This window comes from Peromyscus maniculatus, chromosome 7, assembly GCF_049852395.1.
Source record: "Peromyscus maniculatus bairdii isolate BWxNUB_F1_BW_parent chromosome 7, HU_Pman_BW_mat_3.1, whole genome shotgun sequence".
Lineage (NCBI taxonomy): Eukaryota > Metazoa > Chordata > Mammalia > Rodentia > Cricetidae > Peromyscus > Peromyscus maniculatus.
The window spans coordinates 121,352,508-121,376,276 of NC_134858.1; the positions used below are offsets into that span (position 1 = coordinate 121,352,508).

General features: G+C 46.7%; 2 protein-coding genes across 9 annotated transcripts in view; both read left to right on the forward strand.

Annotated features, from left to right (window-relative positions):
• The window catches only part of Lars2 (leucyl-tRNA synthetase 2, mitochondrial), a 148,731-nt gene extending 146,185 nt beyond the window's left edge, over positions 1-2,546 (forward strand). For all 8 annotated transcript variants that reach the window (XM_076577447.1, XM_042281928.2, XM_076577445.1 and 5 more), the window contains one exon: positions 1,215-2,546. In XM_076577447.1, coding sequence (XP_076433562.1) covers positions 1,215-1,394 — 180 coding nt within the window. In that variant the 3' untranslated portion in view covers positions 1,395-2,546. The remainder of the gene's footprint in view (positions 1-1,214) is intronic.
• A 16,913-nt stretch (positions 2,547-19,459) lies between these two features.
• The window catches only part of Limd1 (LIM domain containing 1), a 54,115-nt gene continuing 49,805 nt past the window's right edge, over positions 19,460-23,769 (forward strand). Inside the window, exon 1 of the mRNA XM_006990792.4 lies at positions 19,460-21,383. Coding sequence (XP_006990854.3) covers positions 19,988-21,383 — 1,396 coding nt within the window. The 5' untranslated portion in view covers positions 19,460-19,987. The remainder of the gene's footprint in view (positions 21,384-23,769) is intronic.

Sequence of the window (23,769 nt, forward strand, 5' to 3'; positions counted from 1 at the left end):
GATAATGGTTTTGTACACTGATTTAATAAAACACTGCTTAGCCAGTAGCCAGGCAGGATAAGTAGACAAGGAGAATTCTAGGAAGAGAAGGCCCAGCCCTCTTCTTACTTTTTGCTTTAAGACAGGGTCTCAGAAAGTTGCCCAAACTGGGGCTGGAGAGATGGCTCAGAGATTAAGAGCACTGACTGCTCTTCCAGAGGTCCTGAGTTCAATTCCCAGCAACCGCATGGTGGCTCACAACCATCTGTAATGAGATCTGGCACACCAATATTAAAAAAAAAAAAGAAAAGAAAGTTGCCCAAACTGACCTTGAGCTTGATCTGTAACTCAGGCTGGCCTTGAACTTTGACCCTATTGCCTCAGCCTCCAAGGTATCCAGAATTACAGGCCTGTGCCACCAGGTCCAGCAAGAGTAGTTTGTTTTGTTTTGTTTTGTTTTTCCCTTAAACCTTTTATGCAAAAACTAGATCCCTGTAGGTTCCCCTCTATGCAGATTCAATTTGTTTAATATGAGACACATTTCTAGGGACATCTGTTAATGGCTTAAGTGGCAAAAGGTAAAGAGACCAGGATAGGCTTTTTACCTGATCCTCTGGATGGCAGATGGAGTGGAACTAGGTCATTTACATCCAAATGTGATTTTACTTGCTTATCAGAGGCTACACCATTCTTAGTTAAGAACACAGGCTCAAAGAAGTGACTTACCTCATCCAGGTCTGTCCTGACTCCAGGCCAGGCATGGGCTAGGTTGTAGGGATGCAAAATCAAACAAAAGCCAGGCACAGTGGTTTACTCTGATCTCAGCACTTGAGAATCTAAGGCAGGAGGACCACTGTAAGTTTGATACTAGCCAGGGATTTATGATAAGACTTTGTCTTGACAAAAACAAAAAATTCAGTGGGACAACAGGGTCCCTATCCTCATAGAGCTTAAAGCCCAGAGAGATAGAAAAGCATAAAAGAAGGAAAAGAATAAACAAAAGGAACATGTATCATGGAAAGTGCCAGCATCACATCACCCTGGAGCTGAGAAGCAGCACATCCTCTGAAGCCTGGCCAGCAAGCCTGGCCCCACTGTACTTGCACCACACCTAGACCACAGGAAACCCGTGTTTAGAAAGAGTACTTAGCTCAGGAGTTGGAGCACCCTCACAGCCTGCCTCCGTGTGGACGGACTCTCTCCCTCCTCACTCTCTCTGCTCTTTTCCCTCTCAGATCAACAACAAGGCCTATGGCAAGATCTCTGTGCCCCAGCAAGTTGCTCTGGACCAGGACAAAGTCCATGAACTTGTTCTCAAGAGTGAGCTGGGCATCAGGCTACTGCAGGGGAGAAGCATCAAGAAGGCCTTCCTCTCCCCCAGGACTGCCCTCATCAATTTCCTGGTGCAGGAGTGACCAGGGCTGCAAGGACCCTCCTTTTCTGCCCAGATCAAGGAAAGGAATGTTAGCTTAAGAAAAGAGAAAAGATAAACATCAGGGGCATTGGCTTCTGTGCCAGGACAGACTGGAGTCAGCAGGGGCCCATGTGCTGAGGCCTGAACTTGGATGAGAATGGATGTGGACAAAGAGGAAAGAGGGGAAGAAAATTCATTTCGTTGTCCCATGACCCTCCACTCCCACTCAGGGTGTGAAGCTACCAGAGATGCTGCTGGGTGGGGGCAAGGAGAAAAGCAAGGCTGGCAGGTAGCCAGGAGCATCTGCACCTACCTCAGGTACTGTCCAGTACCTCTCAAGGAGTCATGTAGACTAGAGGAGCCATTTAAGAGCCTCACAAAGGTCAGGTGTACAGATGGTGCTGGCTGGGCTTTTGACTGACAGGATAGTAAAAACCCTTCATTATATGCTCAGTGTCTCACTTGTAGAACTGGACGTGGACACTGGCACCTCTACAAATTGTTCTGCATATGTCTCCAGCACCTTTCAACAGTGTTACACAGGTCTCTTCCACTCCAGCTGGATGGCCTGTTCTGAGATTGATGTACGTGCTCTGGGATAGGACTCCACTTCAGAGCCTGAACAAAAGGACTGTGTCATTGCCATTGTTTCAGTGTGTAGAGTGTGCTCTGTAGTGAGTGAAACTGTTCTGAGCCCCACCAGAGCCCCATCACAGACCAGCAGGGGTTTGAACCCCAGATGGCTCACGTGGGCCTCAGATAGTGATACCACTTGTCATCAGTTTGGCCCCAAGAGTGTCACTAGCAAAAGCAAAGTTCATCAGAGAGGAGTAGAATTGTTGCTTCCTGGGTGTTAACCTACTGTGTGTCCAAGCTGCTATGATTTAGCTGTTTAGGAGACAGCCAGGAGTAGAGCCAGCTCACCAGTAAGTTAGACAAAGCTGATTTTATGGGAGTCATTAGTAAAGTGCTCTTACAGACATGGCCTGAGCAAGGGCTTAATACTTAGTTTTGGGGAGGAGAGAAGAACCTAGCCATGTTAGGATGCTGAAGCTCTGTATCTGTAATCTGATGTCACCCAGAGGTGGCTGTCATTGTTGCCTACCATTCAGATGGCCTTTAGTGTCATAAACATATATTATTTTGAGACATATCTGTGATCTTGGAACAGCCCTTTATTCCAGTTCTAAGGGTTTATTGGGAGCAGACCAATGTCCTCCACCATCACAGGCTCTGGCTCTGTGCCACTTCCCTGGAATACCTATGGTCTGTCACCTTGAACCCACACTCCATACAGACGTGCTCATCCGGGCCCATGAGCAATAGAGGCTCATGCACAGGGTCTTGAGCTTGGTACTGTGCCTGGTCTCCACACCTAGAAATTATAGTTTAATTGTAGCCATCATAAAGGATTTGAAAATGTTTATAAGTGAGGCTGCTGAGGGTATAGTTCAGTGGCAGAGTGTGAACCTAACATGGCAATGTCCTATGTTTCATCCCCAACACAAAAAAGCAAAGCAACTCTATCAAAGAAACTATGTGGTAGCACACTTGTAATCCAGCGTGTGAGAGACATGAGGACCATGGTTTAAAGATGTCCTTGCTACATTAGACTCTGTCTCAAAGACAAACCACCAGTGATCCTAATAGACAGCAAAGTTTGCAAGCACTGGATTAATGAATGTTTCTGAACCATAATTTCTGCCCAGTCCTTTCTCCTTCATTTTCATCTTACCTGGGATGAGTTTGGCCCAGTACCATGAGGAAGTAGAGTCAGGAGAGATTGGGGCCAGAAGGGAAGGCAGACTCTGGAGAGGCGTTTTAAGAGGATCTCCAAGCTGATACAGGTGATGGTCCCATGACACACAGGAGCATGTGAAGGTAGGGTGAGGGTTTGTGGCTGTTTTGTGTTCTCCAGGAATGAGATCAGTGGTCTTGATGAACTAAGGGTAAGATGTCCTTTGTTGGGCGTTATGTGCCCCAAGCAGTCGACTAGTAAATTCTGTAGGCTGCTGGGCTGACACACTGGGCGTTGGAGAACATTCTCTCCAAGAAGATGAAACTTGGAAACATGAGCTCATTGGTACTTCCTAGGAGACAGTAAATATGATGGAACAATTGGACAGAAAATTGCTCCCTGTGTGTGAGTGCATGGGGTGGGGTGTGATCTGAGTCAGAAACTCATTATCTCAGTTTCCACAAAACCCTGGAGGGTAGGAATTATTCTTCATGAATATGAAACAAAACAAAGCAAAAAAAAAAAAAAAAAAAAAAAAAGACCTACAACAGGCTCAGAGAGAGGCTCAGTAATTTGCCTAGTTTTCAAAGCTAATATGTAGAGGTGGCAGGGTGTAAACTCACATCTGGCTTCTCTTAATGCTGTCCTACTGTGTCACCGGGCCTTCACTTACATGCCCATCTCGATTGATGTGTGGCATGATGCAGTGTCAGCCTTCTCAGAAGTCCGGGAAGTTACAGCAGTGGTGCCTGCTCCACTGGGACAGATGGCTGGTTGGTTAAGAGGCCAAGAGCCTGGGCTGGGTCCTGTAGGGCTAGCATAAAGGCTGCTAACTCCTGGGAGATAAGGCTACAAGTGGATGAAGGTTATTTCTTTTGGAGAAGTGGATGAAGAGAATTTGTGAGCAAGAATTGTGCCCTACATGAATCCTGCCAGAGTGCACATCTGCCAAAGAAAATGAAATTGACTCCCAAGACCAAAACACTAACTGAGGTGGTACACTGCCCACGCAGTCCTCACCCAGCCAGAATACACTCCTTCAGAGAACAGGTCAGTACAAATATGAGCATCTAGTCAGTGGAAGAGAAGGCAGCCAAATAAAGACAGCTTTTTTAAATCATGACATGGAAATTTTCTCAAACTAAAAGCAAGATATCTTAGACAATGTGATCCTAGCCATTTGTTTTGAGTCAGGCTCACTCTATAGCCCAAGCTGTTTTGGAACTGACAGATCTTCCTTCCTGCCTCATCCTCCTGAGTACTGGGATTCCAGACATGCATCACCATAATTTTAAATTTTTATTTATGTGTATGTGTGTGTGTGCCAACTTGTCTGTTTGTATGCTGTATGCCTGAAGGTAGCTGCAGAATCCAGAAGAGGAGATTGGATCCCCTAGAACTAGAGTTACAGGAGGTTGTGAGCCACCCTGTGTGGGTGCTGGAAACTGAACCTGAGTCCACTATAAGAGCAGCAAGTTCTTTTAAATACTGATCCATCTCTCCAGCCCCACAAATCATTTGATGAAGGCCTTTTCTTCTGTTTATGATTTTGTATTTCCTTATTTTTTTTTTTTGGTCATCAAGTATTTCAAAAATAGAAAGATATCAGTATGTGTAATGTCAGCCCAGTGTGTTGGTGTATACCTATAATCCCAGCATTGGGGAGCTTAGGCAGGAAGATGGTGACTCTGAAACCTCCTGGGATACAAAGTGAATGAAGAAAAACATCAGTATGATGTTGTGAAGATACACACAAATCAGGAGCTTGGCCCCTTGTATTACTTTTTCTTCTAAGTCAGGGTGTCCAGCTCTCTGGGAATATGGGTACAGTTAGGGAATGTTTCTTCCTGTGTGTGGAACTAAATCCAGAGAGTCACAGCAGAACTTGAAGTCAGCATTGGCCTAGGTACTAGGTCTGAGTAGGAAGGAGTTTTCTCCCAGGCTAACCTTGGGATCTTGTAGAAGGTGCTCCTGTTTCCCTAGTGAGCAAGGCCCTTCTGACCATCTGCTATCGATCAAGACTGTAGATGAGATCAGAGAAAGCCCTTAGCCTGTGCCAAGACCTATTCCCATAGCTTGAGACAATATGGTGAGTTATCTTGAACTCCACTCCACAAATATCCCAGTTACAGCACCTTTGGCAGAAGCCTGGTGCTGCTTCAAGATTGTGAGTAGAAGTGCTTCTGAGTAGAAATTAGTCACACCCTGTAGCTCATGAGAAGGTGGAGGGGAAGCCAGAGAAAGCAAGCAGAAAAGAGCTGCTTGCTTCGTGGGCGGCCAAAGGCTCATATCCAGGTTGATGAGTTTGGAAATGGAATCTGAGGTGACCAGCAGTGACCAAGGGGGATTCCCCTGGAGTGTAGTGGGTGGGGATGACCCTGACAGGATAGCTGAGGGCAGCACAGGCTTGAGACAAAGGCCTCAGATCCACATCTGAGGCCAGTGACCTCCTAGAGTTGACCCTCACCCTTGTCTACACCCTTGGAGAAGGAAGGTAGTTACAGAAATAATGATCACCCCTAAGGGATGAGGCCAGGCCTGCTGGAACTCAACACCTATGACTCACCTCCCTAACCCTCACACCCTGAACCTGAATTCCAGTTTTTGTTCAACCTCTGGAAGAACACAGCTTAGCCAACAAGCACTTAGCGTCAAAGTGCTGTGGGCTGTGAACTCTGCCGACAGCAGCAGCAGTAATTTCTGTCTGTTACTGTGTACTGTGTGCCAGGTTCTTTTTTTAATCACATAAGGGGCCTTGCTCAAGACCATACAGAGAAGAGGGAGAGCCATGTTCCAACTCTGCTCCAATGCTTTATTAGAGCCAGCTCTGCACCTGGATGTCTCAAGGCATGCCTGATGTCTAGATTCTGTCATGTCCCTGAGCTACCCCAGGGCTTGTGAGTGTACATTTCACAACCTATGACTGAGAAAGTTGGTCACTGTTGATTAATAACCTAGCCAAGCACACATGAACCTGAGACTCACAGTCTGAGGAGTCATTATCCCTGGCAGACTGAGTTTCCCCTGGGCAGTGTTGCTAGGACTCAGACATCAGGAAGTCACCCTGGCTTGGCTGCACATGCTACTGTGAAAAGGGGAATTGGAAAAGTTGGATGGGGCTTGCTAGCAGTGCTTCTAGAAATTTCACCAGGACATCCTTTCCACGGACACTGGGATTCCTAAAGCATGGCCTGCCCCAGAATCAGGAGACTGGGTCCTAAGAGAGGGATCCCCTTCCACAGGCATATTGAGAAGGGTGTGTCGGGGTGAGTGTTGGTGGCACTGCACTGGAAAGAGGCAGGCTACACTGGGTAATGCCACTCCTCAAGGGTAAAGGCAAGTCCTTTCCACTAGAAAAGGCCAGAGGGATTTTGTCAAGTGGCACTGGGCAGGACTCCCCACCATAGTAAAGGTCACAAACATGCTAGGCTGAGCATTGGGAGCATAAGTGTCACCCAGTGTCCCCATCATTAGTGATCAAGTCAGTTGTCAGTAAGTATTGTTTCCAGGAAATAGCTTAGTTTAGGCATCAGTTAGTCATCAGCTCCTGGTTACTGCATTAGTACCCATGAATCCTTAGCTCCACTAACACCTAGCACCTAGCACTCTGCTCATGCCTTCATTGTCAGTCATCCTCAGATTCAAAATGTTGGCCTCTGTGGGCTAGAGAGATGGCTCTGTGGTTACAAGAGCTTGCTGCTCTTGGAGTTAACCTGTGTTCGATTCCTAACACTCATGTCAAATGACTCACAACTACCTGTAACTTCAGCTCCAGGGGATCCAGGACGTCTGTACTTAACTACACACACACACACACACACACACACACACACACACACACACACACACACAAATAAAGAAGGAAAGAAAAAGAAGGAAGGAAAGAAAGAAGAAAGAAAGCATTGGCATCATCAGCCAATACTTATTCCAGTGTCTCACACAGCAAACATCACTCCTGTCAGTCTCTATGGAGGAGGGAATGGGATGAGGGACTCCGTTTTATGAATTCCAGCATGCCAGAGGGTGTGGAGTCCTAGCAGCTACCATCTGTAACCTCTGGCTTTTGAGGTTGCCAAAGATATTCCAGTGGTCTACAGAGAAGGGGAAGTGGAGAGCCAGAAGGAGATAGATTGAGAACTAGATCTCAAATTGCACATGGCCCTTTTGCCTACTTCCTCTTGGCAAGCATCCAGTCATAAAGAGATCAGCCAGTTTCACTGCTCCAGTAATAGGGCTGCACAGGAGGGGGAGACCCCAGGCCTACCACATGACCATTCTTACTTTTCTAAGTCTTGTTCATCAATGTCTTTAGTTATCTTGTAAATACCTAAAGAATCTGCTGACACTGCTTAACCAACACCTCCTGAGTGACAGCCATGTACCAAATGTCTAAATCTGTGAGAGCTGCTGAGTGTGGTCTGAAATAGCTGTATAATCAGAGACCTTTGGTGTCTGCCAAGCTGGACTACCCGCCCTCCCCTCTGGCTTAGACCCCATTCTCTATCCCACAGAGATGTGTGACATAGACGTTCTTTGTGCTGATCTTGGCACCAAGGGTTTGCTCTTTGGTCCCCAGTCCTCCCACTTTCTGTCTTTCATGAGACTCACATAGTGGTTTGTGGAGATAATAATGTGGAGTGCTAGGACTTTGAAAGGTATGGAGACACCCTTCAGGAAAACTGGGAAATCTTTCATATTTTTACTTCAGAAGGGGTGTGACTGTTTCTGCAAGGTAGAAGTGGTTCACTTCTTTGAATGCCTCTATGTGTTCTAGTCCTCGTTGCACTCCAACACATACATGTGGCATACAACACTCATTATATATATATATATATACACACACACACACACACACACACACACACACAGCGCCACCTACACATTGTATATTACAGACCACATATGAACACACCATATACATCTAATCATACATGTCCCTCCACACCAGACACACACACACACACACACACACACACACACACACACACACACAGAGAGAGAGAGAGAGAGAGAGAGAGAGAGAGAGAGAATACCACATACACACATACATTCCCCCAATCCCCCTTCCCATATAGCACACCATACACAGATCAGATCACATATACGACACACAGCAACAGACCTGCTTTGGGGGAAGGTATATGGTGATTGGGTTTTGTTTCTCAAAGAAATGCACCTCCCACCATGTTCCTGGTGTGGGAGGGCAGTTAACTTTTGAGAATTAATGGAGTCACAGCTGTGAGGTAAGTGCCCAGTCCAGGGCCTGAGGGATGATGAAACAGACTGCTCCCCGTATCCCCATGTGTTCAGATAGAACAGTACTCCTGCAGTGTTTGTATACAGGTGCTCCCATCATCTGAGAGTGGCTGGACCTGACCCTCACCTTAAGGGTAGTTAGTTCTGTCTATAGGCTCAAACCCTGAGTGTCTGAAGATGACCTGGATACTACTAAAACTCTCTCCCTTGGATAGAGAATTAAAATGCTAATGAGACCTGTAATGCATGAAGTTTTTTGTACAAGGACATGCACAGATCATGCACAGATAAAGCATCTGAGGAGAAGCCCACACTATACCTATGAGCCAAAAGGGACATGTTCTATTACATGAGAACCCAAATGTTCAGTGGGATTGTTTGAGCTACTAACTCTATTGTGGAGTATTATTTTAAGATGTGTTACATTTGTTTATTCTGTGGAACATTTGTTTAATGATGCAAAGATGTGTTGCATTCTTTAATGTTGCATTTGTTTAATTCTGTGCCTGTCTAAAACACCTGATGGTGTAATAAAGAGCTAAATGACCAATAGCAAGGCAGGAGAAAAGATAAGAAGGGCTGGCAGGCAGAGAGAATAAATAGGAGTAGAAATCTGAGAAGAAGGAGCAAGAAAAGGAAGAGGACACCAAGGGTCAGCCACCCAGCTACAGCCAGCCACGGAGTAAGAAGAAAGGTATAGAGAATAGAGATAGTTAAAAGCCCAGAGGCAAGAGGTAGATGGGATAATTTAAGTTAAGAAAAGCTTGCTAGAAATAAGCCAGGTTAAGGCCAGGTATTCATAAAAAAGAGTAAGCCATCTTGTGTTTATTTGGGAGCTGGGTGGCAGGCCCCCAAAAGAGTAAAGAGTAAAAAACCAAACAACAAACTCTGCTCCTCCCTGAAGTGTCTGTTTCTGTTACAGTTATGTCCATATATAATCTTTTATCTGGCTACACAAGAACCTGGAACCCCCTCCCTGCAGGTACACCGTCGAACCACATATTTGCTGATACCACTCCCCCTGCCTTTGCTCTTCCTTGTTTGTCTCTAGCATGCTCCAGGTTTAAATGTCACCTCCACAGAGTTCTTCCTCAACTGTATGCTCCTCGGCCTTGCCTTGTTTCTCCTTCTTGTTGTCCCTGAGAAGTATATCCTTTCTTCCTTGACACAGCCAGAGAGTGACACCTCATCCACTCAGCAGTTTGATGTGTATCTGTCTGCTTCTGTTATCTGGGTATGCCACGAGGCAGCAGCAGTCTGCCTTGCTGTGGTGGCAGATGCAGATCCGAGGAGATGCTGGATAAATGCTTGGAAGTGAAATGCTGTCCTGTTCCCAGTTCTGCCTTCTGGGGCTCTGAATACTCACAATGAGATTGGTTAAAGCAGAGTTAAACCACTGCCATGAACCAACTGGCTCCTGGGCTAGGAATTTATATTCTTTTTTTCTAAGGCTGCCTTGAAGAGTACTACAAACTGGGTGATATAAACAGCCATCCTCTCATACTGGCTGAGGCCGTGAGTCCAAGGCAGGGTGTGGTGAGCCACCAGCATGAAGTGTTTTCTGTCCAGCTGTTGTCCCCCTTAGCTTGAAGTTACATCCCTCCAGTTCAAGTATCACCTCATACACAAATGAGAAAGAATGACTTTCTGAGGTAAGTTAGACCTCAGCCCATAGGGGGGAAAGTCACATTGTGCAATAGCTTGACTTTTTGGTATCCATATAGCTGGCAGGGCCATCCAAGAGCAGTTAGGAGCAATATGGCCAACCAAGAAGACCACCAACTGACCATCACAGTGGCATTCCACATCTACCTTGCAGAATTGACTGCTCTCATCATGTACATGTGCCCGACACCATAACACATCCAGAAAACTGTATAAAACAGAAAAAGGAAGTAAAACCTCATTCCAGGTAACCCAGATCCACTCCTGGAATTCCCTGTCTTTTTTTTTTTTTTCTTGCTTGAACTCCTAAACAATTCTCTCCCAGATGAGCTATCCAAAATCCTGGGGGCAGTGACCTTTTCTTGAAGAGTGTGCACTTACTTCTGAGTGGGCACTTTTGTCCTATAATAAAACTCCCCCATGATTTGTCTCAATTCTTAATTCTTTCTCAGCTGTAACAAGGACCTCTCTTCGCATCCCTCCTCTCTTTCCTCTCTCTTAGACAGGGTCTCACTTGCATCCCACCCTAATCTCCACTTCTGGTCCTTCTGCTTTACCTCCTAAATGCTGGGATTAAGTAAGGTCCACCGTGTTTCATTTACCTTTGATAATTATTTTTTATTTTTTATTTTTATTTTTGAGACAGGGTCTCTCTCTCTGTAAACTTGGCTCTCCTGGAACTCACTGTATAGACCTTCCATAATTATTTGTGTATGAGTGTTTTGTCTGTGCTCATAGAAGTCTGAAGATCCCCTGAAACTGGACTGACAGATGGTTGTGAATCACTGTGAGGATGCTGGTAATTTAACCGGGATTCTCTGTAAGAGCAATCTGTGTTCTTAACCACCAAGCTATCTCTCCAGCTCTCTTTCGTAATTTTAGCTGGAATGTTCTATAAGAAAAGTCAGGTCAGAAGCCAGGTCTGGTGGATCATGGCCTTTTGTCCCAGCACTCTGGAGGATCTCTATGAGTTATAGGTCAGCCAATGAGCTTAGACTTCTGTTTTAGAAATCCTAGGTCAAAGTTGCTGGGAGCAACAGGCAACTTGTAGCTCTCTACAGGGGCCAGCTGTAGAATCCTCAGATTGGGACCACCCAAAGGCACTGACTCAGCACAGCTCTACCGGCTAGGTCTATAACAGTGTAGCAAGGATCCTAATGAATTAAATTTCTCCAGGAACTCCTATGCTGGCAGTGAGAAAGCCTTTAGCCCTGGATCCAGTGGAGGAACTGAAGAGAACCCTGTCTCCTGGGAGTTTAGGAGATCTGGTCTCATAGCTGATCTACAGGCTTTTATTCCTTTTCCATAAATTGTAATATTTCTAAGGGCAAAGCCAAGAGAAGCTGAAAATTCTTCCATGTTTTGTCCTAAAGTAAGTCCATTCCTCTTTAATTCCTGTCCCCCAGGTTTGTAGCTAGCAGTAGACCCCAGATTCTTATTACAGGTCCAAATACAGTAGCCAGGCATCAAGGGTTTATCCCACAGTGGGACCAAGACCTGCAGTTGGGCCAATGGTTCTGTCTGTTTTGGCCCTAACCTACTTCAGGTATATCAGTTCTCTATTAGGTACGGGCCATAGGAAGGAGTCTGTCAGTCAACTGGAGCAAAGGTCAGTCAGGACAGCTGACCCCACAGCTCAGAGAGGACCGATGAGATCAAGGGGGGTTGGGTGGCCTCTGAAAAATTAAACCTTTTTCAACACAGTCTGGAGGCAAGTGTGTGTGTGTGTGTGAGAGAGAGAGAGAGAGAGAGAGAGAGAGAGAGAGAGAGAGAGAGAGAGAGAGAGAGAGAGGCTTCCATAGCCACTCAGATTATTACATTTTGAGAGATGGGGTAGCATAGAACCAGTCTAATTGGATTCAAGTTCCAGATTCACTACTTCCAGGCTATGGACTTGAGCAAGTACCTTTTCTTTCAACACTGTTTCCTTATCAAAGAAGTAGGCCATGAGGCTTCTGGGCTGGGCTGGTTGGAGTACAGTAGGTGCCAGTGGCGTGTTAGCAGTTAAGATCCATGATTCTTACACTGACCATGACTAGGGGGTTTTGAGGGAAAACAAAGAAGACTTATATGTTCAGAAAGATTCTAAATCCTTTCTGATGCATCATGGGGTTGCTGAGAACATAGCACTCCTCTGCCAATGGTAGGATTATATTCCCAACAAAGCCTGTATGGAAAGGGTCAGAAGTTGAAAACATATTTACTGCCTCAATAAACCCACTATAAAGTGAAAAATCATAAAGCTGTTGAATGCTGTCTGTGTGCCTAAATGGTAGGTGTCTATCCCATAGATAGCTTGGCTTGGCTTGTACAGGGTGTCTTAATTAGGGTTACTATCACTGTGATGAATACCATGACCAAAAGCAAGTTGGGGAGGAAAGGATTTATTTGGCTTACACGTCCACATCATAGTCTGTCAGTGAAGGAAGCCAGAACAGGAACTCAAACAGGGCAGAAACCTGGAGGCAGGAGCTGATGCAGAGGCTCATGAATGGGTGCTGTCTACTGGCTCAATCAGCATGGCTGCTCAGCCTGCTTTATTATAGAGCCTAGGACCACCAGTCTAAGAATAGCACTATCCACAATGGCTGGGGCCTTCCCTATCAATCACTAATTAAGAAAATGTCAACCCTGTCTTGAAAAACCAAATCAAACAAACAAAAGAAAGAAAATGTTCTACATCTGGGTCTTATGGAGACATTTTCTCAATTGAGGTTCCCTCTCTTTAGATGACTCTAGCTTGTGTCGAGTTGACATAAGACTTGCCAGGACACAGGGAGACCTCATTGTAAATCATCCACCTGTGTCTATGAGGAAGCGACTACTGAGGGATTCCTAAGTCAGCCAAGAAGAGAAATGACAACTGCACATGGGGCAATGAGATTTCTAAAGTTATTGTTCAGTGCAAAGAGCCAGAAGCAAGAAACTTATAAAACCTTATTTTTAAAGGATGAACATATCTCCACATACTTTGGGAAGGTGTTTTGTGCTGGTTCTGCAGAGGGCACTGTTGACTTGGCTTGGAGTAGAAAGGATGTCTTCTTTGCTACTGTGGCTCATTTGTACCTTTTGACTTTGAAGTCATACTGGTATATTACTATTTTGTGTGTTCATATGTGCATGTGTGTATGGAGGCCAGAGTTCAACCTTATGAGCCATCTACCTAGCTTTTTGAGACAGAGTCTTTAATTGACCTGGAGCTCATCAAGTAGACTAGCCTGACTGGACATAGCCTCAGGGATCTACTGCTTCATAGTTGGACCACAAGTATGCACCACCATGCCTGGCTTTTTTTTTTTTAATTTTTTTTTTATTTTACAATACTATTCAGTTCTACATAATAGCCACGGATTCCCTTGTTCTCTCCCTTCCTGTCCCCCTCCTCTTCCCCCCAGCCCACCCCCCATTCCCACCTCCTCCAGATCAAGGTCTCCCCCGAGGACTGGATCGACCTGATAGACTCAGTCTAGGCAGGTCCAGTCCCCTCCTCCCAGATTGAGGCAAGCGTCCCTGCATAAGTCCCAGGTTTCAAACAGCTAACTCATGCAACGAGCCCAGGACCTGGTACCACTGCCTAGATGCCTCCCAAACAGATCAAGCCAATCGACTGTCTCACCTATTCAGAGGGCCTGATCCAGTTGGAGGCCCCTCAGCCTTTGGTTCATAGTTCATGTGTTTCCATTCATTTGGCTATTTGTCCCTGTGCTTTATCCAACCTTGGTTTCAACAATTCTCCATGCCTGGCTTTTTAACATGGGTTTGGGAGTGAAAACTCAGGTCCTCGTGCCAACTGAGTCAACTCCCCAGCCATGGTGAGTGTTATCTTAAAAAACAAAGAAAGCCCGAGACCAGGGCCAACTCAGAGCCAGCTAATTGTGTTTTGCTCAATACCTGCTGTTGCTCTTTGAGAGGGTTGATGGATGTTAGGCATTCTCACCCCTGTGAACATGTGGCCAGGCACATGGCTTTAACCAGGTTGTCTGAGTGCTGCAGTACTGGAGGCAGGCAGGACTAGGTAGGAGTAGAGTTTTGCTGGCCTGGCATAGGCCACACACACAGAGATAGAACAAGGTCACAATCCTGAATTCTGAGTCTGACCTGGCAGCATTCCAGGGCAGAGAATGATGAAACAAAGGCTCATTACAGGCAGCAGGAAAGGGCCTTCAAGGCAGCTGCTTCTCTCCATTCATGGGGCTGTTCCTCAGGGAGGCTTGGGGCCAGAGAGGCCTGAGGTTCAGGAAGCAGATTTGGAGCAGCCAGCACTTCCTGGCCTGCTCTGGGCATCAGTAGGATGGAAAGAGCTCAAAGGAACCCTAATGGCTAATTCTCCATCCGTCTCCTCAGCTGAACTATAAAGGTTCCATTCAGAGCTGTCCCTGCAGTGGAACATACTTTGGGACACATACAGCATTGTTCACGGGGGCATTTCCTATAGCCAGGAAAAAGCCATAGAAAGGCCCTTTCAGTTCACTGCAAAGTAAGCAGGACTCTATTCAAGCCAGAGGATCTTTGCCACATGGGTCTGGTAGCTCCATGGACCTAGTGACCTGCCTAGAGGTTACAAGACATGAGTTTTCAGATGCCCTTGAGTCCATAATTCTTTACACATGCCTATATTAAATATATATATGCCTGCATGTAAACAGTTTTTTTTCAAGTGTAGTGCTCAAACCAAGAGTCATACATGCCACTGAACTACACCCTAAGCCTTTCTACGTTTTTTGAGACAGTGTCTTACTCCATAGCCCAGACTGATCTGGAACTCACTAGGAATGAAGCTCAGGCTAGCCTCAAAACTTACAGATTGTTCTAAAATTATGTATGTGAGCCATCATGCTCAGTTTGTAAACAGATATTCCTAAATATATTTTATACATTTAAATGCACACACACATACTTATATGAAATCACACTATTTCTAACTTTTCTTTTTTGTTGTTCCTTTTGTTTTGTAAGACAGTCTCATGTAGCCCAGTAGGACTCAAATGCTCTTATGTAGTAGGGGATGGCCTTCAATTCCTGATCTTCCTCTTCTACCTCCCAAATTCTGGATTACAGGCATGGACCATCACATCTGGTTGAAGTCATACTCCTGACTAAACTATGCATCACTAATATTCATGAAATATGTTTTGGATCAAATATTTGGTTACAGATAACAAGTTAAGACTTACAGAAGGGTTGCAGAGACATGTGGTTATAAGGATAGCAATATGGCTTCCATTTGTTTGTTTGTTTCTACAAGTTTAAGTCACCAATTAAGTTTTTCTGCCTGTAAGTGGCAACACCTGTGATCCCTTTTGTAGTATGAATACCCATTTTTTCACCTTTTTTTGTTGGGAGGAGTAACTCTGTCCTGTGTCAAGTACTATTCTGAGTTCCTGGGTTACAGAATGAATCAAATAGTCAAAGGTCCATGGTTTGGCGAGGTATGTACTTTAGTGAGGAGACTAATGGGAACAATCAACAAGGAAGAAGTTCCCTGTGTGTTTGGGAGAAATGGTGATGGAGAGGGGTATTGGGAAGGGTTTCCCCAGGAAATGGGTTTGAGTGGGAACTGGGAGTTGCATATCTTGGAGAGGGATTTCTAGGCAAAGCAAATGCTTAGAATGCTTTTGTTACACTGCTACTAGCTGACCAAAACTGGCACTGATTAGACCCAGCTTTCCCTCTCAATACCTACATCTGCTCAGATGGACTTGAACGAGAGAAACACAAGCTACCATGGTGAATTCACTGTCTTAGTTAGGGTTTTTATATTGCTGTGAAGAGACACCATAACCACAGCAACTCTTATAAAGAAAACATTTAATTGGAGTGGCTCACTTACAGTTTCAGAGGTTCAGTCCATTATCATGACAGGAGCATGACAGCATGCAAGAAGATGTGTTGCTGGAGGAATAGCTGAGAGTCCTACATCTTGCAGGCAACAGGAAGTTAATTGAAACACTGGGCGATATCCTGAGCATGGGAATCTTCAATCCCATTCCTCCACAGTGACACACTTCCTTCAACAAGGCCATACCCACTCCAACAAATCTATACCTCCTAATAGTGCCATTTCTTATGAGATTATGGGGGCCAATTACATTCAAACTACCACATTCACTTTGATGAATTTTATGCCCAGAGACTCCAGGTGGGGCTGGACAGCTCAGAGGACTTTCCTGTCTCCTGGGTCACTTACACTCTTACTTCACAAGATGGCCAATTTCCAACAGGCACTTTGCTGATTTCAGCTACCCACTCACTTCCTATTTCACTGAAAAAAAAAAAATCCAGGCCATTAGACTGGCTTCCATTCTATTAATAAGCTCTCAGTATCATTGTCTTTACTGACCCATTGCTTACTCAAAAACCTTCCTCTCTGTTATCATGCATAAGAGTGCACTGAAGTTCAGGCCCCTGTCTCTGCAGGATGCCGCTCCACATACTCTTCTTTCCAGTGCTTTCTCACAGGCCCTACTACCTCCAATATGTTTTCAGTTTCTAGTTTTTGTGGTACTGAGGATCAAACTCAGGTCCTTGCTTATGCTAGGCAAATAATCTCCTATTGAGATACATCTCCAGCCCTCTTTATTTTTAATTTTGAGACAGGATCTCACTAGTTGTTTTTGCTAGCCTTGAACTTACTTTGTAGCCCAGACAGGCTTTGGACTTAAGACTCTGCTGACTTACTCTCTTGAGTAGCTGGGATTACACCACTAGATCTAGCAGTATTTTGCTTTTTAAACAACTGATAGGCAAGAATGAACATATCTTTTAAGAATATCCATCCATCATTTATCTATTAATTCATCCCTTCATTTAATGTATATGTGTTGTAGGAGTTGGGTCTACCATATAGTTTCTGGAAATCAAACCCAAGTTACCAGGCTTGGCAGCAAGTGCCTTTACTCATTGAACCATCTCAGTAGCCCTAAACACATCTTCTGAGATACCAGTCAACAGATGTTTTCAAATAGATGAAACAGACAAAACTGGCATACATTAAATAATTGTGTTTGGGGTTCTAAAATGTTGTGAGCAGAATTGGCATAATCTTGGTCTCTTCAGCATTAAACAGCAACAGTAAAACATTCATAGCTTACTGACCATTTTGGGCATTGTGTGTGGGTGTTTTGCTTACAGTATGTCTGTGCATCACATGCATGCAGTGTCTAGAGAGGCCAGAAGAGGGAGTTGGAGACATTTGTGAGCTACCATGTGGATGCTGGGAATCAAGCCCAGGTGCTCTGGAATAGCAGCTAGTGCTCTTAACTACTGACCCACCTCTCCAGCCCATTTCCAGTAAGGATTACAGACATGATGGTGTATAGAGATGCCATCTTCATAAGCTGCTGTTATTATTTTTGTTGTTGTTTTGAGGGTGGAACCCAGGTCCTCATGTATGCCCAAAGGTGTTCTACCACTGAGTTGTAACTCCAGGTATGGGAGATTTTTTTAAAATAAGAATATTTAATTCTGGGCAAGAGAGATGACTCAGCAGTTAAAGCGCATCTCACTCTTGCACAGGAGTGGAGTTTAGTACCCAATACTCACACAAGGTGTATACAACCACCTATTACTCCAGCTCTGGGGTATCTGGTTCCCTCTCTGGCCTCCAAGGACATCTGTACTCACCACCACCACTACACCCCTCCCCCCACACGCACATAATATAAAAACTAAAATAAATCTTTAAAACCTAATTCTGGTATACTGCTTTATAGCAGTGCTCATATTTTGTGTACACACGCACGCACGCAAATAGTCTTCCCACCCCAGAAATGCTGTTAAAATGCAGATTTCGGGTCAGTAGGTTGGGGCTGGAGCCTGGGACTCTTCATTTTCAACAAACATCCTGGATGGACATTCAGAGTACAGGTCAGCGAACCATTCTTTGTGTTTACAGAATATAAAGCACTATATATTATTACCTTACATGTTCCTTGTCACAGTCCTATAGATATTCACCAAGACACACATGTTCATCCAAACCCCGAGCATATACTGATACGGTGTAATGAAGTGGATAACTGACCAGCTGGCAAACAAAAGGACATACAGATAATTAAACAGCTGGAGTTAACCCTTCATATCTAGAGTTCCGAATCTGCCCAACAAGGGTGGAAAATACTCAGAAAAGAAGTGTATTTGTGCCAAACACGCACAGATTTCATTTCCTTGTCATGATTCCTGAAACACACACACACACACACACACACACACACACACACACACACACACACACACACACAAGCCAACAACTATTTACATCGCATTTACATCTCATTAGGTAGTATAAGTGATCTGGAGACACTGAGTAGATGGAAGGAAGCCTGCAGGTTAGTGACTGCAGCATACCCGGGATTTATATAACGTTCAAAATCAAGCAGGAAATAAAGGGGTTGTGAGGTGGGGGTAACTGTATGGAGAGGTGATTTTAGCTGGGAAGGAAAGAGCTACCAGAAGTTCATCCGCAGGTGCTAGGCAGGCACTAGGAAGGTCCATTGGCCAGAGCTCAGGGAAGACTCCAAATCGGGAAAGTGGGCAGGGTGGCCAGGAGAAGTGAAGTCACGTTTTCTAAACAAGTCCCAAGGGGTGAAGTTCACGAATGACAGACCCGGGATTTGCTTTAGATCACTGTGGCTGCTGTAATGTAAAAAAAAATGTAAAATATCCTGGGTCAACTGGAAGCTGTGTAGGGTATCTGGACCTTGGGGGCGGGGAGGGGGCGAGGGAGAGGGGGAACAGGAAAGCCAGACCTGGCACCCTGGATCAGCTTGGCATTCAAGAGTCCGCACATGGACAACAAGCCTCTCTGGGCCCACGTAGGACGTCCAACACAAGTGTGTTCCAAGGAATCACTTCAACTACAACCACTCCCCCTTTTCTTTCTTTCAGAGGACCTGGGCCTCTTTCTATGCTTTGCTGATTATTCGGACCTCTGAGACTCTTGTCCTTATCTGCCTCAGCCTCTCTGTCAAACGGGACCCGCCACAACAACACCCTAGGTTTGCAGTTGTGTTCCTGAGACAAGCCTGGCGTCCGGCCCTCTGGAGAAGCGGCGGCCTCGAGCAGCCAGAGGCCTGGACACCGGACTCCAGTCATCAGCGACTCCAGCACACTTGTCTCATCCCTGGATACTGCCCCAGCCCTGCCATACACCAGGCCGTGGGGCACACGCGAGAGGACGGTAGGGAGGCTCGGCTCGGCTCGTCCCTGACTCTCAGGCGGCGGCGCTGGCAAGCTCTAAACCGTCCACAGGAGAGCTCGGTGCGAACTGCGGGGCCCTCTCGGTGCCCAGTGCGGGACGCCAAGGCTCGGCGTACGCACCGCAGGCCTGCAGGGGGCGCCCGCGCCCCGCGCCATCCCGCCCTCCGCGCCTCCGCCGGCGCCCCTGCGCGGCCCGGGGCGGGCGCAGCGGGCCAGCAAACTCCGGGGATTGACTACCCGCGCGCTCACTTCCGCGTCCCGCCGCCGGCCGCCGCCATCGGACAATGGGCCGCGCGCCGCGGCTGCAGTGAGCTCCTCTGGACGCGGCCGCCGCCGGCCCCTGGCCAGCCTCCGCCCAGTGGGTTCGCAAGTTCGGTTGCCCGACGTGGATGTGGGTTTGCTTTTTTTATTTACATTCTCTGTCTTCTTCCGTCTGTTTTTGGTTTTATGTCTTAGAAAAAAGAACTTTCCAAAGCAGGCCGGGCACAGCTGAAGGCTGCTCTGCCCCCACGTGGACGCTCCCCAGGGGAAAAGAAGTCTGGAAGTAAACTTAGCACCGCTGGCCTGAAGGCCTCAACTTTGGTTGGACTGTAAGTTTTGGAGTCATGACCTTCTTGCTGGGCAGGTGGGAGTCTTTATCTTCCTTCGGCTGGACCTGAACCTCGGCCGGCACCCAGATCACCCCACCCTATTCACACCTTGTACCGGAGTTAGGACCCCGGACACTGATCTGCAACATGGATAAATATGACGACCTGGGCCTGGAGGCCAGTAAGTTCATCGAGGACCTGAACATGTATGAGGCCTCCAAGGATGGACTCTTCCGTGTGGACAAAGGTGCCGGCAACAACCCTGAATTTGAGGAAACTAGAAGGGTGTTCGCGACCAAGATGGCCAAAATCCACCTCCAGCAGCAGCAGCAGCAACAACAACAACAACAACAGCAGCTCTTACAGGAGGAGGCCCTGTCTAGGGCGGGCAGAAGCCCTGTCAACGGCGGGAGCCGGCAGGGTGTGAGCAGCAAGCTGGCTGCAGATGGTGCCGCCAAGCCCCCTCTGGCTGCACCAACAGTGGCACCTGGATTAGCTACCACCACTGTGGCTGTGCAGCCCTCATACCCATCTCAGGAGCAGAGGACCAGGCCATCTGCCCATGGTGCAAGGCCTGGCAGTCAGAACTGTGGTTCCAGGGAGGGGGCTGTGAGTTCCCAGAGGCCTGCTTTACACGGTCTGGTTCCCTGTGAAGACCCTTCCTGCCTCACTCATGGAGACTATTATGACAATTTCTCTTTGGCAAACTCACAGTGGGGTGATAAATCAGAAGTGTCCCCCAGCATGAATCTGAGTGTAAGGAGTGGGTGGCCTGGTTGCCCAGGGAATGATTCCCCGTTGCCCAGATCCTGCGGGGACCATCACCCTTACCAGTCACAGCTCCCCATGTGCTCTGGCAGGTCTTTTGAGAGTGGCATCAGTGGCCAGGATGGTGGCATTAGTGGTCATAGCAATGTGAAGCCAACGGGCCTTTGGTCTACTGCTTCCTCTCAGCGAGTTAATCTCGGCTTTTCTTCTCCGGGCTTGGAGAATGGGGCCCCAGCTCAACCCAGGAGCACAACTGTTTCGGCACCTCTGGTCGCTACCAGCGCTAGCCAAGGAGCTCGTCTGAGAGGAGATTCAGGTCTGGGATATGAGGCTTCAGGCAGGGTCTTCAAACCTACTGTGGACGCTCAGCCTTGGCTCCAGGATGGGCCCAAGTCTTACCTCTCTGTTTCTGCTCCATTATCCTCAACAACTGGCAAGGACAGTACCCAGCCAGGTATGGCCCCTGGGCTGGGTCCTAAGCCTGGATGCATGGACTCTGGCACTGGTCCCCAGCCCAGCCCCACCAGCCTTGTCCATCCGGTGATGTCCACCTCATCTGAGTTATCTTGTAAAGAGGGTCCTCCCAGCTGGTCCACCGACAGTAGCCTGGGACCTGTGCGCTCAGAAAGCCCCACCCCCACCAAGGTGAGGTTGCCCTGCCAGACCCTCACACCAGGCCCTGAGCTTGGACCCTCCACTGCAGAACTGAAATTAGAAGCCCTTACCCAGCGTCTGGAGCAAGAGATGGACGCTCATCCCAAAGCTGATTACTTCGGTAAGTGAGATACTTTGTGGAATTGCCCGGGGTGGGGTGATGGGGTTCCCACCAGAATGCCATGGCTCCTCTTGAAGTAGTCTGCTATTATTTTTTTCTTCCTCTTTCAAGTGCTTCTGCTCGTTTAGAGACTTGAAAGCGACTGTGGGCAGAAAGCAGCCCTCGTATTTGGGAGTTACCCATGTGTGCAGGGCGAAGCAGGGTGGGATAGTTCACAACTGCTCTCAAGAAAAGAGAAATGCTGTGGCTTTGGGTTTCAGGGGTTTGAGGTGTCACTTCAAGCCTCGAAAGGCTCGGACTGGACTTGAATGGGGTGTTTTCCCCAGGGCCAGATATGTGGCTGTTCTACTCACAGTCACCGTGTGTGAATGTGTGGAATGCGTGGCTTTTGGTACTTGTCTGCTGTTCAGTATTGTGGCTCTGCGGCTACACCTGGACCAGCATCATCCCTTTTCCTTGATGCTGGTCAGAAATGGAAATTTGTAGCTCCTCCTTGGACCTGCTGCAGCAGGAACTCTGCAGGGTCACTAGAGCCACTGTGCCTCTTGACTCAGCCCACACACAGGTACCAGCCAGCAGCAGGTGACCCTGCTGTGCAGAGACACTAGAGCCCACTTTATCAGGTGCCTCCTGACTAAGTCCTTGCCCAAGGTACTAGCCAGCAGCTAGGTGATACCCAGAGGTGTGTTTTGAAATAGAATGAAGATGCTTCTTGAGGCTTTTACACAAACTTGGCAGATTTCTTTCTTTCATCTAAAAAAACCACAGGCTGTTTTGAGACTGCTGGCTTCAACTTTTTTCTCTGCATGGGGTTTGGAGGCAGCAAGAAAGTATCTGTGTTCCTCTGTTGAAAACAATTGCCTGTCTCATGGGAGAGTGCCTTGGAAAGACAGCCTGTGCTTAGAAGTCTGTGGCTTTTTTCATCTTTTTAATTTTTTCTCTTTCCATTTTTGGCCTCATGATTTCTCCATAGTTCAAGTCCTACCAAGTAGCAGCTTTCCCAGCTAGAGGAGTGCTGGGACAGGGAAGGCCCTTTGAGGGAAAGATGCTGGCTTTCTCCCACTCTCTGAATGAACAGGTGTCCTGAGGTCCCAGCACTGAGGGTCCAAGGAGCTGGGCCATGGGCCTGTATGTAGTCCATAGTAGCGCTGGGGTTTGTTCATCATAAGCAGCTCTAGGAACTGTGCCCAGGACACTCAGCATTCAGAGGTTATGGTTGTTGTTAACTGGTTTCTTCTTAGATTTATTTATTTTATCATTTTATGTATTTGGGTGGTTTGTCTGTGTGTATGCCTGTACACCACATGTGTGTGTGTTGCTGGCAGAAGTCAGAAGAGGGCTCAGATTGGAGTTACAAATGGTTGAGTCTCCATGCGGGTGCTGGGAATTGAACCATGGCCCTCTGCAAGAGTAACAAGTGCTCCTAGCTGCTGGACTAACTCTCTAGCTCCTGGTTTGTTTTTAAAGTTACACAGTACTATCCTGCTGTGAACTGCCCCATCTTGTTTGCAAAGCATGGTCTTGAAAAATAATATTTAGCTGGAGATGCTGTGGGTCTTTTAATTTAAACTTATTTAGTTTTTTTATTTAAAGCTTGTGGAACAAAAACATTTTATTTATTCAGGGGTGCTAGTTTATGCTCATCATCAGAGCAATGACCTATACTGTTTATTCATTCAGCCCCCAACCCCTGATCACCTGTCTGGGGTTGTGTCTGGGCTAGGCATTGGGAATACACAGTAGGTCAACAGTCAATACAGTACAAGCAGAAGGAAATAATCAAGTACTAGGGAGATAAATACTAGGTAGAGGGCTGGGACGAAGCCTTGTTCTGTGGGTGACATTACTTGTTTTGAATTGGGTCATAACGCGAAGTCTCAGCTGGCATTTGGGCAAGAGCCTGAAGGAGGCAAGGGATGACAGGACCACTATGTACCTTTGTAGGAAAAGGGCTGAGGCTTGAGTTTGTGGAGCTCATTCCAGGCAGAGTCTGCTCTGTGGCAGCTTTGATGGTGGAGTGTCTTTCTAATTTCTCTTGAATGATCATGTGGCAGAAAAATTCCTCCCTTTAAGGAATCAGTAAGCAAGTTTTAACAGACCATGTGCTTTCCTAAGCAGCACCTCCCTTGCTTATAAAACCAGTTATCTGGGCCTTTCCTCTTCCCTAGGTCTCATAGCACTTGCAAGATTTGCTATATATTAAATAATGGTTAACTTTTACTTCCAGGTAGAATATTATTTCATGGCATAGCACTTTTGCCAGAGGGGCTGAAGTATTCTCTATCAGTTAGTAGCACTCTAGTTAGAAGCAAAAAAGACTACCATGTGGGCCTTGTGGGCATCAAGTGCCTATACCTTTTGAGCCATCTTTCTGGCCCTAGTTTTT